General features: G+C 32.9%; 1 protein-coding gene across 4 annotated transcripts in view; it reads left to right on the forward strand.

Moving 5' to 3' along the window:
- Positions 1 to 18146, forward strand: part of NAALADL2 (N-acetylated alpha-linked acidic dipeptidase like 2) — a 1069483-nt gene that overhangs the window by 913604 nt on the left and 137733 nt on the right. Inside the window, exon 12 of one of the 4 annotated variants that reach the window (XM_071214620.1) lies at positions 2588 to 2881. The exons of the other annotated variants lie outside the window; for them this stretch is intronic. Within the exon in view, the coding sequence (XP_071070721.1) occupies positions 2588 to 2767 (180 nt within the window). The 3' untranslated portion in view covers positions 2768 to 2881. Of the gene's footprint in view, positions 1 to 2587; positions 2882 to 18146 lie in introns of those variants that run through there. 4 annotated transcript variants of the gene reach the window in all.

Consider the following 18146-nt stretch of genomic DNA (forward strand, 5'->3'; position numbering starts at 1 on the left):
CACTTTGAGTCTCTGATTACAAGTTGCAGGAAATTCCAGAATTTCATGTTATTTTTCAAAAGATTCTCATAGAGAACTGGAAAATGTAACCATGAATTGTGATGATTAACAACAACTGGCAATTTCTGGTTGATATATTTGCAATTTCAGCTTCAGAAAGATGCACAATTCACTGGTAAGTGCAATGATTCCAGTTAATATTGGTGAAGTGCTTTGCACCTTGAGCCCTGTATAAATATAAGAACTATCTGAGTAACATGAGTGTTAGCAACACTTAGATTATTGTCCACAGAGGACTCCTTTGACAGTTATTATGGCTTCACAGCAAAAAGAAAGTCTCTAGCCAACAGCTCTCATTTCTTGTTCTTGTTAGTGTTCTGTATTTATTGTCTATGGATTTCCCTTAGAGCAATCAGAGACAAAGCAATTACTTAACAACTTTGATTTGGTCTAGATCTGGTGCACCCCCAGTGAGGCTTTGTAATAACATTCAGCTCAGAGTGGTGAGCACTAAAGCCTTGTTTTGTCTTTCACTTTATCTTATGCTGGGCTGTCATATCACAGTTCTCGTGAATGGAGGTTTGGCATATTGCTTTAGGTACTTTTCTGAGAGAGAAAGCAATTGCACCATTTGGGGGTGGGTGAAAAAGAACTATATATACATAGCAATAGGAAAGTGTTCACTTCCATTTGAAATGACTAGAGAATGAATGACAGTATCTAGTTTCACTATTTTCCCTCAGTTTTCTCATCTGTAAAATATGGGCAAAAACTGCAGACATAGCAGGGATTGGGGGGGGCGGGATTTAGTAGATAAATAAATAAGAAAATGTGTGTGAAAATTCATTATATGATTGTACCCAATGTATAAAGACTTGTTAAAAACTGGATACACAAGTTGGATGAGAGTTTGTTACCATAGTACTGTTGTTGGAAACAATTCAAATGAAGCAGTCTGAAATCCAGATAATTTTCTTTTTCTACTTTCTTCTATATTTTAATCATTATTGAATTATTCAAAATGCACATCAATACTTTACTTTTGAATATGCATCAATATCACCTACATTTTAGACTTCTATACATTGACAGCAAATGCCTCCAGAATATTTAATACAATTGGCTCTTTAAAAATTTTTCTTGGACATCCAGTCAGATTCATGTATATTCCAAAGAACTTTCTTTATATCTAAGACTTTCCACTTAAAAAACATCTTTAATGAAACTTATTGCAACTTAGGAAAGCTGTGCAACTTAAAGAGTATTTTGTTTTCTTTTTATAAATTCCAACTCCTAAAATAATAAGGTTAAGCTTTATTTTTCCAATAAGAAGAACCAAATACTTTTCTTAGGATCATTTGTATTCTCTCTTCCTATCTTCAGTTATCTCTTTTGGAAATTAATTAAAAGTATTTAATTCAGGAATAAAAATTTAAGTGATTTTTTTTAATGCTGGTGAATACATCTGTCCTGCCAAAAGAGTTTGCTGTTGGCTACAGACATAATTCTTTTGGCAAAAGCTTGATTCTTATTGTTTGCATGTAATTAGTGAGTTGGAAGTCTGTGAGAACAAGATAATTTTTTTAAACAATCTACAGATGGACTACAATGCAGATATGGCATCAGCTGTTTATTTCGTAGTATTTTAAATCACTGTACTCTGTTCTCCAGCCTCAGTACCATCATTGGTTCCCTCCAAGTCTCCTTGTTATTCTTTAAAATTCAGATAGTTCTGTGAAAGAAATATGACAATAGAAAGGGATATGCAATAGAAAGGTATGCCTTGCTCTTAGCAGTTACTTAGAGGAAGTTTTAGATTCCACATCTCCACTGGTTTTACCAGAGTCTTCAGTGAAGAAAGATTCTTTCCTGACCCCTTTCATACTTACGAAGCTTCCAGCTGTCACTTAGGAGTATTTGGCACTTAAATTTTAGATTTTGAAGAATGTTTATTATTAATATCAACACATTGATTTTATATAACTCCAATATAAAAGTTAGAGTTTCTTAATATAAAACGGTACAGTCACATTGGAAAACAGTTTGACAGTTTCTTCAAAAATTATACAAAATCTTACCCTCTCATCAAATGATTACATTCCTAGAAATCTGTCCAAGATAAATAAAAATTATTTCTGCAGAAAGACATGAATCTGAATGTTTATACAACATTATTCAAAATAGTGTCACATTGAAAATAATCCAAATTTCTATCAATTTGGTAAATAAATAAACAAAATATGGTATATGTGTTTTAGGCATACAAATAATAATAAGAAAAATTCAATACTGATATATGCCACAATTTGGATGAACCTCAAAAGCATTAAATAAAGATGCAAAAGGCTACATATTATGTGATTATATTTATATGCAGTATCCCCAGAAAAGAACTTTGTAAAGACAGAAATCAGAAGTTGCCTAGGTCTGAGGATGGGAGTGTGTATTTAAATACCTCTGTTTAAAAAATTAAATCTCTCTTTTCTATAAATGTGTCTCTGCATCATTTCAGTATTGTCTGTTTAAATTTTAGTCAGTTTTCACTGGATTAATTATATTCTTCCCTTGTATTGACCTTTGATTTCAGGAATGCCTTGCAGTGTTTTCTCTTCCTGTTCAACTTTCAAGGAAGAAGTCCCCTCTGAAAAATTACTTTGCCCTGACGAATGTTTCCTCATCGTCCAAACTTAAATTTCAAAGTGTTTCTCTATGTAAAATATTTTTTGCTCTTCTGCTATTCGAGATCCATGACATCCAGATCATCTGAGAGATGCACTAGGGAATAGAACTTTATTGAGCATGGTATGTCTCAAACAGTGTAGCCTGTTGGAGTCAGAAAATCCTGGGTTCAAATTCTAGCTCTGCCTCATGCTCATTGAGTGACCCTGTCCAAGTTTTCTAAATTTTCTGAGTGTGTCTCCTCATCTATGTATTGGAGATGACAGCTGCATGATTTTTGGAAATACAAATAAAAATTATTGGTAAAATTATCTCCTCCAATGTCCATAGCCTTGTTCATATAGTCCATGCTTATTAAATGTATTTTCTTCTTTGAATCCTGGAAAATATTTATTTAAAATATTGCATAATTCATACATTTCAGTAATTCAAATTTGCACTTCCTTTAGCTTTATGGAATTTATCTCTGTAATTGAGGAAACTATTAAAACAGTAACCAGGACTGGAGACATAGTCAACAATAAAACTGTTATTTAAAATAACAGTAAAATAAGCACATCAGAATAACTTTTCAAGGACAATGTAAGAATCCCATGTCAAATATTTGTGGTATGATTAAAGTCATTTGACTCTATGTTACTAGCTGGAAGGAACATATAGCATTTAATGATTAAATAATACATCTACCAACATGAGACTTTGTAGGAAGTAACTGGTTGGTTTCACTCTAATTCATTTTAGAGAGGTTCTTATCACACCTAATCTATACACACAAAAAGAGAATTCGAAGGATTCTTATCATTTAAACATAGAACAAGGGCTGTTACTTGGCATTTATAGAAACAACATTAAAGAAATAGGAATCCAAATATCATTAAGAGTTTACACATGTCCTTCACCAAAATCTACTAGAGTATTTAAGGTTTTAATTTGTTTTTATCTCTACAATGTTGGAGACAAACCTTGCCATAATTTGCATATGTTTATAAGGTTTCTAATCCATTCCTCAACTTTTCTTTAAAGCTCTGAAATATGGAGTGATCCATGCAGTCTTAACTTTGTGTACATATTAAATCAGAATCCTTTAGAAAGTAAGGGGTACGTGACTTTATACAACCAATGTATGCGACTCATTTTCTATTCAATAGAATTTTAAGTGCCTGGTACAAAGCAAGGTAAGCAAGTAAACAAACAAATCCCTCCCTCCCCATCCCCACCTCACCCCTCCAAAAGAAAAAAAAGAGAGACAGAACCTTTTTCTTCAGAAGCAATACTTCTGGATTTTGCCTGCCTTGTTGACTCCTGACATAAAAGTCTATCAGTACCATGTCAGTTGGCCCTACTTTTGAGTTTGTGTTTCTGTGTGATGGAGCTGGACTCAGATGTGATCTTCATTCACAAGCCTCTCCTGTTACTTTTACTGGACCTGTGATTGGTGCTGGGGTTTAGTGTATACCCAGGGGACCTGAATCTCTAGACTGACCATGTGATAGCCAGGCCCTGAGCCTCAACAGACTTACAACTCCTACACTCTGGTTTATTGGACTTAACCACTCAGCTAACATGGAGGTGAGGAAGGTCAACCACCACACCAGGGAACCAAGAATGCCTACAACTGAAAGCAGGAGAATTGCATCCAGCATCAATGTGGAATCTAAGTCCCCTCTTGATATAGACATGGAGTGGATACAACCATTCCAAGATCCACAGGATGGAATAATAGAATATGGATTAGAGTGGACTTACTGATATTTTATTCATGAACTATTGTGATTAGTAATTGAAGAAAATGTGGCATTGGTGTGGAGAAAGTGGCCATGGTGGCTGCTGGGGAGTGGGAGGAAGAGATGTGATGTGGGGGTATTTTCGGGACCTGGAGTTGTCCTGGGTGGTGCTGCAGGGACAGTTACCAGACGTTGTATGTTCTCCCATGGCCTACTAGGTGAACTGTGGGAGAGTGTGGGCTATGGTGTGGACCATTGACCATGAGGTGCAGCAGTGCTCAGAGATGTATTCACCAAATGAAATGAATGTCTCATGATGATGGAGGAGATTGTTGTTATGGGGAGAGGAGTAGGGTGAGGGAGGTGGGGGATATATGGGGACCTCATATTTTTTTAATGTAACATTAAAGACAAAAAAAGAAGACAAAGACAAAAAAACCCAAAAGCCTTATATCAAAGTTCACAAGCAGACACAGTTGAGATCAGATATAGATATGATATTCAAATCTCAATATGGTATTATCCTGTTTGCCTTTCATTCCAATTTATCTAGTAAAATGAAGATATTTATATAACTTCCATTGTTATAAACATTTTGAAAGAGTTTATTAGTTAAAGCTAGTTTTTTGTAATATCCATTTTTCAGGCATCAACATGTCCTTTATTTATAGAGGAGGCCATGAAGGAAGAAGCAGATGCTAGAATGGGTGAAAAAGTTCAAGACATTGTTATTTATTTTGCAAAACTTAAGGAGGACTTTTCAGATTTGTTAGTAGCAGTTCTCCCCACTCCCCCTCATATCCTCTAATGGGAGCATTTGGCTTCACAGATGAGATGGACTGTTAACATGTGACATAAAAATATATTAGCAATGATATATTATTACTATCTTTGCAAATGAAAAATCATCTCTAGACTACAACTTTATATGTGATGATGGTAAAATGCAATATATATGATATACATATATATGATTTTTCATGGGTGATAGAGATTTAAAAATATGAATTTCATTTATATTCCTGGAATATCTGTCAATATTCCTGGAATATCTCTTATCAGTAGAGATGTAAAAAATATTTTGCCACAGGCTGTTAGAGTTGTACTCTTAGCTCAGGAGAACACAGTGAATTATAATCTTGCATAAAGCATCATACTCATTAGTATCAAAATTGATGAGTAATTCAGAGTCAAACCCATGCTGTGCTTGCTATTAGGAAATGGGGGTGAGGGGAGAGCAGAAAGAAGAAATCCATTTTCCTGAAAAGAAAAGTCATTTTTATTTATGATGCCACTTTTTTTTAGAATTTCATTAGATTCGTTAAAGATATATATGTACATATGACTTTTTTTTTAACTTAGAGTGTGTCAAACAATGTTAAATTATTATAAACGTCATGTGGGTTTCTTCCTTGTGAAGAACATACATGCTATTAATACTTTCGGATTGTGTGGAATGTTCTTTGGGATTGTTGGAAGAAAGTGCTATTGAAAATCACTGGAAAAAATCATTTTTGAAAATCACAGAAACATTCATTAGCAGGAGAGATTTCCTTTTACTCAAACAAAATGTAGCAGTATTTGAGAGTTTGAAACAATAACAAAAAAGCCACCTTTAGAATACTTCAGAGTATCAGATCTGGTGCCTTATTGCTTTAGACTACTATTATTGTCCCATTTTCAATTTTCAAGGATGTGCTATAGATGCTGAACTATTTTTTTAAAAGATTTTTATTATTTATTTCTCTCCCCTTCCCTGTCCACACCCCCCCCCCCCCACCGGGTTGTCTGCTCTCTGTGTCCATTCTCTTGTCACAATACCCAGAATCTGTGTTTCTTTTTGTTGCATCATCTTGCTGTGTTAGCTCTCCTTGTGTGCGGTGCCACTCCTGGGCAGGCTGCACTTCTTTTCATGCTGGGCAGCTCTCCTTATGGGGCACACTCCTTGAGCGTGGGACTCCCCTATGAGGGGGACACCCCTGTGTGGCACGACATTCCTTGTGCGCATTAGCGCTGCACGCAGGCCAGCTCATCACACAGGTCAGGAGGCCCTGAGTTTGAAACTTGGACCTCCCATGTGGTAGGCAGACACCCTATCCATTGTGCCAAATCTGCTTCCCTAGATGCTGAAACTTATAGTTTCTTTTGGAATGAAAATTAATAGGATAAGGGAATTATTAGTAGTTCCTTTGTGTTTCTTAAATGTCTTGCTACTACCATTCTTATGTCCACTGAAAGGGACTTTAGAAATTGTCCAGTCCAAAACCCTATTTTTACATAAAAGGCAGTAAGGCACAGAGATTTGAAATGACGTGGCTAATGTGACAAAGCTAGGACTGAGTTGCAACTGTTAAAATGCTCACCTTTCTTCTAGCACACTATTCAGTATGCTATGCCTTTCTCATCTTAAATAATAGATAAGCAAGGATTTTAGTGCTAAAAGATTTGACTATCATTTCATTTTATTCTGCCAAAACTGTGAATCAGAGGCAGGTCTCAATTCAAAGTTATATGCATTAAAGTTCAGAGATATTCATCTAAAAATAATTTGAGATCTTAGAAAACCTGCATAGATTTTTTTAAATGATACCTAATTCCATATGAAATTACCCCTCATTTGAGAGGAAGTGGTATTTTCTGATAAGTAGAACTTTCTGTTTACCTCAGGTATAATTCATTTAAACTTTACACTTCTCAGGATAAATAGCCTTGGATAAGATGAACAGATAAAGAAATGTGTTTTGGGAATTCACTGTCAGGAATTGTATCTATTCTCTCAATTTATTATTATTATTATTTTAGTTTTTAAGCAATACTTGGCCAGTCAAAAATATTGAGTCTGCTTTCCAGTATTTTACCAATTTAACACTTATGGAATTTTTTTTTTTTAACATAAAAGTCTCTCTCAGAACTAAGGGAAGCATACCTAGATGGAAATTTAAATGCTTTCTCCAAAATTTTCCCAGGAAGAAAGTGTAAAACTTAGTTGTCTGGGGAAAATGGCAACCAAATTTATTAATTATCACAAATTACTCAATTATTCTACCAGCAAACATTTTGCTGCAAGAAGTCTACCATTTTGCTTTCTCTATGTAAAGAGAATTGATACTGTTAAATAAATTCATTTAACAATATTGTTAAATGTTGCTAGGTTACAATCTCTGCAAAAGAGGTCAGACTAATAGGTATGTGAGGCAGAAGTATATATAGGTATATATTTTTATTTATTTCTTAAAGACTAAATTTGTGATTCCTGAGAGGACAGTGCCTGATCATAACCATTTAAGCATTCTAGATTATGAAATTACTCCATTTCTTTGGATGACTGGATTGGATGAAATTAACATTTTTCATGTAACCATTACCTAGAGATATTTTTCATGTTTATGTATTCCAAACTCTCTGCAGGTTCTATGGATTATGCAATCCAAATGCAGTGGTTGCTTTGGGTTATACAACCCAAATGATAAGGCCAGCGATATGGTGTCTTCAGATTTTCAAAGTCTTCCTCAAATGTAGGTAATTACTGTACAGGAAAAGTGCATGGTTTAAGGGAAAATAGTCTCATTTTCTGCATTTTTGCTGGCCATTAAGAGTGATATATTATTTCGGTGGTTGAAATTCTGCTGTTCTCTTGCCTGACTCTTTTCCTTCGGTTGAAGTAGAGATTGGAGTTAGGTAATGTTTATGAGTATGGAAAAAATAATAGATTAATAAGTAAAATATGCAACAGGGTAGAAATTTAATATGGTAACTCTGCTTTATTATCAAATAAAAAATAAACCAATAAGAAACACCAATCAGAAATTCTCATTTTTGGGTTTCATACTTTTGTTACATTTTTGGGTTTCATACTTCATTTAGATATATTTTATCTAAAATACATTTTTGGGTTTCATACTTTATTTAGATATATTTTATTTCTAGTATACAGAAATAAAAATTATATAGATAGTAGCAAATGTCTAAATTCACCCAAACAAATTTGAATTTGACAGCTCATTGAATTAAATACTGAATTAAACAGATTATTTTTTAAGTTGCCTACCTGTCTTCATTTTAGCTTCAGAATTGTCAAAGTAATATTTCCCAATCAGAATATCCACAATTATTTTTTATAAGGATTGTCATTTTCATTATTGTCCTTAATCAAAGATACTAGGTACATACATATGTGTATGTACACACACACGTACACATTTGTATTAGTTATATTCTGGATTTATATATTTAAGACAGAAGAGTGTGGATGTGTAGACATTAAGACTCTGGACACAGATTCAGTTTTGATCCTAGGCACTATGTCACATTGGTCAACTTAGTTAAATTTTCCAAATCTTTGCTGCCTCATGTGTATATTGGTGATAATACCTATTTATCTTAGTTTGTTGCCACAGGGTTGCTGATACAAAGTACCAGAAATTGGTTAGCTTTTATAATAGGAATTTTATTTATGGTAAAAGCTTACAGTTCTAAGGCTGTGAAATGTCCAAATCAAGGCATCAGTACAGATGATTTCCCACCAAAGTCAGCTACTTTCCCCAGGGGCCCTGCCACATGGGGAAACAAAATGGCCACTGATCTCTTCTGAGGTCCCTGCCTTCCATTCCAGAATCTCGCCTCTCCTGGAGCTCAGCTGTGGGCAACTAGGCATAGGTCTCTTGCCTGGCTCCTCTATCAGTTTCAGCTGCTATGTTTTCTCCCTGACCTCATTTGTGGGTGAACAGGCATATGGCTCATCTCTTCAGCCTTGAGCAGCTCTGTAAGCCCAGCCTTTTGGGGGTTTCATGCTTAAGCTTTGGCTGCAAAGCAATTTTTGAGTCTGTGCTTGCATGGCAGAATCAAAAATGGCAGACCTCCTTTTCCTTTTTGTCTCTGTCTGTGTCTGTTTATGTAAGTCCCAGCAAGAGGACCAAGATTAAGCCTGAGACATACCTCCCTGATGTTTTCCAGTCAAAAGGGTCTCACACCCATAGGAATAGATTAGTTAAAAAACATCTTTCTCTTTTTGGGATTCACTAAATTAAAACTGTCATACCTACCAAATAAGGTTATTGTGAAGATCACTCCTGTTGTTATAGCAATATACTCTATAAAGTGTTTCATTATTTCCTAGTAATTAGTGGCAATGCTGCAGTTCATTTTATACTTCCCTGAATTTTTCTGACTTTTCATTGCTTGATTTTCTAATTATTGAAATGTTGTATCATTGCAGAACAAGTAGCATAGACATCAGTAGTTTTCATAGACAAAGTCAGTGTTTTGAAAAGGAAAAAGCAAACATTCAACTTTGTGCAATTTAATTGATTAAATTCAATAATCAAATTTATTGCATTCAGTTAATAAAGTCTTTCTTGGAAGCATAAGTCTTATTCTTAAAAATAAATTAGACAAATCCATTATTTTAAAATCTAATTCAATCTTGCGATTACTGTACCTCCAGCAGCTAGCTAGCCAGAGAAGAGCTGGGTTTCTGTATGTAGCCTCTGAGTTCTTTGTCTTTTAATGCTCTATTTGTCAGCATGTTTCCAAGGAAACTAAATTCAGTGACAGTTTTCAACTGGCTACTGCCAAAGATAAATTTGGGCTATATGTAGAGTTTCCCTTGGTCAAGATGACATGTAATATCAATCATGTTATGACTGAAAAAAAAATCACTGTGATACTATATTAGACCCCTTTACAAAAAAAGATGTGTCTCCTTTTTGGCATAAGGTTTACATGACAGAAACAAATATATTAACTTTTGATCATCATCAAGTCAAATAGTACCAAATTATATCATAGGTTTCTATAACCATTGCAGTATAAGAAATTTGTGGGAGGATAAGCATCCAGTATATGGAAAGAGAGTTTATTTTATTCTGTTTTTATATCTATCTACATCTTTCTATCTATCCATTCATCATCTATCTACCTATCTACCTATTTCATCTATCCATCTATATAAAGACTTAGATGAAAAACATTATCTCTTACTTTATTTATTGGTAAAGGGGAATGAAGTACACATATATATATATATTTTTTTCTCCTAGTCATTGTATAATGATAAATTCAAGTTTCTTCATGTTCTAGGGTAAATTGCTATACCCAAGCAAAGCCTTTTAAAAAAAAATTGTTTATCAGATTCTCTCATAATTTTAAGAAGTACTACTCTTTGTTAAACTTATAAAATAAATAAATGAAACCTATTGTTCCATCATTTTGTTATTAAAAAGAATAACATTAAAATTCTCCTTTATGAAAAATATTATTGAGAATTTTATGGGGCATCAAGTGCATTAGAAAACTCAACATAATTAAGATGAGGTCTAACTCTTGTTTTTAATTAATATAAGCCCAAGATTTCAGACTTTTATTCTCTATGTTCCCAGAGAGTTATTTTATGTATGTATTACTTTATATGTATATATTCTTGTATAAAGTGCTTTTAAGTCTGAGATCTATTCATTGTGAGTGAGGGTATTTGTAATACTAAAGAATACACAATTTCTTGGGGAAAAAAGTCTGCAAACAATATTGACTTTGTGAACTGAGTTTCAGACCTACAGAATGTATATAGATAAGCACACAGATATTTAGGTGAAGTATTTTTTTGGGCTAGAATGTTCACTAGTGTTTGGAAACGAGGTCTAATCTAAAGAAACAAAATGGGATATATGGAAGTATGCATTTTGTTGAGCAATAGCAGTGGGATGGGTAAAGCAATACTCCTAGAGTATTTAGAATATTTTTGCATTCCTATGTCTGGTAGCTTCTAATTCCTTTTCCCGAAACACTTATGTTCTTACATAATTACATTTTTATGCATGCATAACAATTCTCTAGTCTTACATTGTCTTATCTAGTGGAGAAGTAAGAGTATCTTTTTTAGGGTTTAGACAGTACAGCAATATTGGTTAGTTTGGCACAACATAAAATTATTGAAAAGCATCTGGGTTTTTGTGAAATTTGTTGTTTTCTTGGATGTAAATATATTTCATATGTGGCCTTCCTAGTAATTTATTCCTTGAAACCAAGATTAATTCATTTTATTAGGAAGTAGATACATACATAGACTATTTTATATAACATAAGCTTCATGAGGGAAAGCATTTTTGCCTGATTTGAAAAAAATTTCTGCTGTTTCCATAGTGCCTAGCTCCTAAGGACATAGATTGTACACCTATTGAATGAAATTCTCAGTAAAGTTTTCATATATTCTAAAGATTCTTTTGATAGAGCTCACAAATTAATGTTTATTTTTTTGTATGAACCAAAAACAACAAAATAATTCTTAATTCGAATGAGTGGTTAAAAACCAACAGAATAAACTTAAAAGCTTTTTAGCCGGTTCTTCTCATATAAAACACCCTAAATTATTGTCATGATCACTTTAATTTGGATTCAATAAAACTAATTTTGTATGAGATGAAAAAATATAATTACTTATATATGACTAAATGGTCTGATTTTTCCCCTTTCAAAACCTACTAAAGGTTTTACCTCATCATATTTCCAGCTTAAAGTGACAATACTTTTACTAATTTCCTGTGACACAGTGAATTTCTCCCTCTTCATTTTGATGGTCCCTTAACTTGTATTTTCATCACCTGGGTAATGCAATTGACAAGTGTGTATATGAACACTGACACGTCTCATCGATATATATTGTAGTCAAGGAGAGTAATTTGTCCAAAGATCATCGCCTGCCCAGCAATTTATCTCACACCTGCCTACACAGACACAACAGACTAGCTCATCCATCAAAGTTCATGATGTAAGCTCAGTGGAATTTGAACTTACAATAAGAAAATGAGATTGGTGTAATAAAGATTATATGCAAGGTGACATACAGAAAGCAGTTACAAGGCCATATTTTAAAACAATTTGTCTACATCTGAACTTTGGAAGTCCGGTTGGAAATAATATTTTCACATTATCAGGGCTGCAAATCAACTTTTTATGGATTTTGAATGCTGTAATTTCCAAACTTAAAAATGTGAATTAAATTAGAAATAAAAACCTTTAAAGTCTTTTAACTTGAAATTATAGTATAGATGGTTTTTTAAAGTTCTAAATACCTGTAAAAGTAGATTGCAAATAGGAATCTATGTTTTGTTCCTGTGTTTCCATTTATGTTTTCATAGAATTTAAATGCTAGAATAAATCCTGACATTATATAACCCTAGCACAATAAACATTAATATTTCTCTAGTTCACTATGATAACATCTAAACATTTTAAAAATGCCTTATCATATTACCTTATTTCCATATTTTGTTTTGCACAATGAGCAGTTGAGGTAGGAAGGAAATGACAGTTTGTATTACAGCTGAAAAAACTAAAAATTTGAGAGGTTATGAAACTAATTCAGGGTCACAAAACTGACTACTGAAAATACTAAGAAATATAATCTTTATCTCCTGAACCCAGGTTTTTTTTCCACAATGCAAGACTGCCTTGTGTGCTACTTAAATGTTTCAGAAAGTATTGAAATAAATAGATATATAAAGCATCAGAATTTCAGAGCAGAAATGGGCCTTGGATACCATCTGGTATAATCTACCTGATTTTATAGATAAGAAAAAATGAAGTTTAGAGTGAGGGTATAATACAAAGATGACAACCAGGTTTCTAGATTCATCCATCTGATATATTTTCCTGGACACCAAGCTTCTCCTTGAATACTTTGTATGACAATTGTACATGATAAAGCATGTGAAGTTAAGTCTCTATTTTATCATTCATAATATAGAAGCAGCACTTTCCAAATAAATTGTTCAGCTAACCAGGAAATGATAGAAGGATTTTTAAAAAGTGCCTATTCACAAAACTTGTGCATAGCCAGATACCAATCTAACTTGAAAAACCTCTGGTTTGAATTTAAATGTATATCACCATTCTTATGCATGGTGAGCCCACTGAGACAGTTCAAGTTTTGTTTTACTCTTTGCCTTAGCTTTGCAGAGAATGGAATTAGTTCCTGGAGCATAACTATAAAGTTCAGGAAATCTGACTTCAAGTATATATGAAATCTTTAAATATTGGTTTTATCTTAAAGTTAGAAGTTTGAGCACCTCAGTAGCAAAGCTTGCATTTTAAAATAAATAATAAATAGCAAATCCTGTTTAGTGTTTTAGTTTCCGAGGCTGCTGAAAGCAGACACCATGATAGTGATTGGCGTAAAAATGGGAATTTATTAACTTACAGTTTTGAGACTGTGAAAAATGTCCAAATTAAGTCATCATCAAAGCAATGCTTTCTTCCTGAAGATTGACTGCAGGCAATCCTTGATTTCTCTGCCACATGGCAAGGCACATGGTGGCATCTGCTGGTCTCCCCCTTCCTCTTCCAGATTTCATTGATTTCATCGTTTTGCAGCCATGGCTTTCTCTCTCTCTCTCTTTGTATTCATCCGGTTTATAAAGGACTCCAGTAAGACCTACAGGCCATGCCTTAACTGAAGTAACCTCATGGAAAGGTCCTACTTAAAATAGCTTTACACTCAAAGAAATGGATTAGCTTAAGAACATGATTTTCTGGGGTACATATAGTTCTAAACCGACACAGTTTGGCTTAGAAAATTAAATTTTAAAAATACTAATAATACAATCTTAAATATATTAGCATTAATGGTAATAGAATTTTAGTGAATTGATCTATTTATTCCTGCTATAGAACTCTTTTTTATATTTCAATATATAGTACAAAGAACAGTTTTGACAAGTTAACATGGTATGGCATGGTAAATATCTTAACTAAATTCTAGTTTTTCAAATGTTCCCTTGTTTGTAAAAATTTATGGAATTTAACAAGTCTGTGGTGGCAAGGGGAAAGGTATAAAATATGATGGGCTGACTCATTTCTCTGGATCAAATGCTTCTAAATCCAACCTTGACTCTAGCCCAAATATTTCAAAAAGAGGAAAATATAAGCAAAGACCCAAACTGCAGTTAAAATTTCAATTATTCTCCTCATCTCTGCTTGTGTTTGTAGATTAGGAGACAGAGCAGGTGACTGAAGTGCTCCATCCTGGTATTGTTTTGTTTTGTTTTGTTTTGCTTTGTTATCATTCTGACTATTTCAGAGTGCTATTTTTATGGCTGCTGGTACAGAAATGGAGGTAAGAGAGAGGACCATAAAGATCCAATATCACAATATTTTGTAAATATTATCCCTTTTAGCAGCCAAAAGAACACTAAACTGGAAATTAGGAAATGAAAGATATAGATTTGATTGTTCTCTAGATCCTTTGGTATCCTTAGCATAACTTTGGACATCTGTTTTTGTTTTTTTTTTCAGCTACAAAATGATGGTGTTAGACAAGAGGGTGTCTTTTTCATTCTAGCAGTGAGTTCATCATGAGGACACACTCAGAATATTTATTTGAATTATTGAACTTACTGATTTTGATTCCCTTGAGATCTACCACTCTTTCATTTAAAAATGACTTCTATGGATTGAACTCATTTTCTATGAACTAATTCTCATATTGGACAGTTAGCCCTGCATGGCAAAAAAAGCACCTAATATCATAGAGCACAGATAGGTTGCAGAAATTACATTGGTTGAATATTACACTCCCCTTCAGCTGGAAGAATTATTGTACCCCTTTCTTCCTTCTTCTGAAGAATTATTTCATTAGGCAATATGTGACCTCTCATTGGAGCTTAATATTCTAAGAATTACACAGAGAGATGAAGAAAACTGATTATCCTAGTTCTTTTAAGAGCCTTTATTCTTGCAATGAACTTTTGTTGCTGCTAGAGTTACTAAGATACCATAATATCCTTCAAGTTTGGCCTATGTAGCTATGGAGAACCATCATAGCATTTGATAAGTTTTATGCAATAGCTACATATCTTTTTTATGAGCTATATGCTCTATTATGATAACCTAAAGAGTAGCAGTGTAATTTAACTATATCACAGACTGTTTTTACTGCATTTTCAGATTTTTCATTTCTCAAGCACATAAATGAGCCTGTCTAAAAACTAACCATATGACATTAGAGTTTGGGTTTTGTTCAAGTGACTGCAGAATAAATAACAGCAATCATATAGTGCACAGAAACATTAATGAGAGGAAAGAAATTCATATTTCAAGCCATTCTTAATATATATTGTTTATTTTTGCATCCAAATCTTAATAAGATTTCTACTCCTTTCTCCTGATGATTGCTATATTGTTTTCAACAACCAATTTCTCCTCATCAGGTTTTATCTTTATAGCAATATCAGTAGTATATGTGTATATAAAGAGGATTTTTTCCCTTTAATAAAATTACCAGATTACTTTGGTTTTCCACTTAATATAATGATTAGTTAAAAATGTCTATTATCATTGTGAGTTTTTATACTTTTTTCAGTTTTAAATTTTTAGGCTAATAACCAGCTTTTATTAATAATAAAGCTATTATTCATTATGTATTTACTATATGACTAGCACTGTATTATGTGTTTTATACTCAATATTTTTTGGTGGGTGTTATTTTCTCATTCGATTATTGGGGAACAGAGGCTTAAAGATTTTAAAGTAAAGCAAGATCACCCAGTGGCCGATTAAGAACTCAAATCCAGGGAATGTAAACTGTATAAACTCAGCTGACTTTGAAGTAAAAGACAGAATATTAAACAATGATGAGGATTCTACTTTTGGGAATTAATCAAAGTTTTAGAGAATAGACGATTCAATTATAATCTGTTGAGAGTCATTAAGACTAAAGCATATTCCCACATACTCTCCTTATGCCCTGAAGCAATTGAACAAAGGAAAAAGAGTGACCTAAATTAAATATGACATTTCTTTTTTTCATTATTAGTTGTGATTTTCATGTGAATTAAAAGTACTTACTGATTTATGAATTTCAAGTAATATGACAATCTTATTTAACCAAAATGCTATGTTAAGCAACATCCAGAGATTTCTGCCTTTGTTAACTCTAATGGTCACTTATGACATGGGTTGTATCATGATGCAAAACCTTTTTGTGGTCTTCTATGTTGGAATCAATTCCAAAGTTTTAATCACCTTACTTAAAATGTTCTGATGTGAAGCTTTATTCTTTGAGGATCAAAACAATTTTTGCAAACGTTTTAAAGTTAATCAAATGAGATTATAACTGTAAAATTCTTAGTGCTATACTTGATACATAAGTTACTTAATACATTTGGGTTTGTTATTATGACTGATAATATTTCTATATTAAAGCCAAATCTGGTAACTATATTGAGTGACCAAATTGGGAAATACTATTTGAATAACTGGGAGTAATAGGATTGATTTTCTTATTTGTCTTTGGACTGACTCTAAATGAGAAGGGAGAAAGTCCAAAATTTCTTTCAGTAGTAGCAGTATAAGGTAAGTGCTTAATTTCCCAAAGTGATGCAGTAAAAAAAAACATTCATTTGATTGACTGATTAGGCTTGGTCTATTGTTTATAACTTTTCAGTTTATAGCTTTTCAGTCATTGATAATCATCTCATAATCAATAATATAAAAATAAAATATTAACAGCAAACAGATAGTGCTCATTCTGTACCATGCTCTATTCTAAGCACTTTGCAAAAATTAATTTAACCTCAAATAACTTTATGTGGTCAGTTATATTATTATTATCCCCAGTTAACATAGATGTTATCTCTCCCAGTTAAAAAGATATATACTTCAAAGACAATTATTAATTTCCAGGTCACTGGAGAAATGTAATGCAATTAAAGAGCATTTTTAAATATTTATAATACATATGTGGACTAGCTTATTTTGATCCGTGAGCATGAGTGATCTCCAGATGCAAAAAAAAAAAAAAAATTCCCTATAAACTTTAGACAACTGAAGGATATTTTTAACATATCTTTCAGGGTGAATATTATTTCAGTTTTGTTTTAAATAAATTAAACAGTTTATAATGTTCACCCATGACTTAGGGTTGCTATCCCATCAATTTGAAAATTTTTCCTGAAAAAAGTGAAAAAATAATAATTTGAGCATTTTCTTTCTTACTACATGTCTTTCTGTGTTTCTACAAAATGTAATTTCCATGTTTTTGGACTTAAAAAAACACCCTCTGAACTATTTTGCTGGATATTTATGAAATTGGCATGCATACATAATCACCTATATTATTTGAGGAAAACAGTATATGCTTAGCACAGCAATGACATTTATTTGTATGAATTTAGAGTAGTGCTTTTCACTTAAAATTGCTAGCATACACTATCTTCCCCTTAAATGAAAATTCCAGATATTCTTGAATTTGTTGTTAATGTTACCATGAGATATCTACTGTTACATATGGAGAAAATGAAGAGAATATCAGTTACAAATTTCGATTCCATTATGAGTGAGTCTTTAGCTGTTTCGACTTGGTTTCTTGACTCTTCAAAGATGTCAATGGCTAAAAATCCTAGGTAAGCCTATTCCATGGATTTGTGCCTTAATTTCACAAACTTTCAGAGAAGGCTATGAAAGGCTGGCAGCTTGCTAGAAATAAATAGCTAAATCCCTTTAAAATTACTTTGAAAGAAAGATAATTTCTTGATGCAAAGAGAGAAATTGTATAGATTAAATTACTATGTTTTTTAAAGAGAAAACTATTTGTGTTTCCAAAGTTCAAAATACTTGAAATTCTCATCTGCAGTGGTGGTAAGTTTACTAATTTTTAAAAGTATTTTTCTATTTTTTTTTTCAGAATGAATCTCTGAAAATTTCAGTGGTTTTATAATGAGTGTAATTATTTCAATTCATTCCTATGTTACA

Source organism: Dasypus novemcinctus, chromosome 4 (genome assembly GCF_030445035.2).
Source record: "Dasypus novemcinctus isolate mDasNov1 chromosome 4, mDasNov1.1.hap2, whole genome shotgun sequence".
Lineage (NCBI taxonomy): Eukaryota > Metazoa > Chordata > Mammalia > Cingulata > Dasypodidae > Dasypus > Dasypus novemcinctus.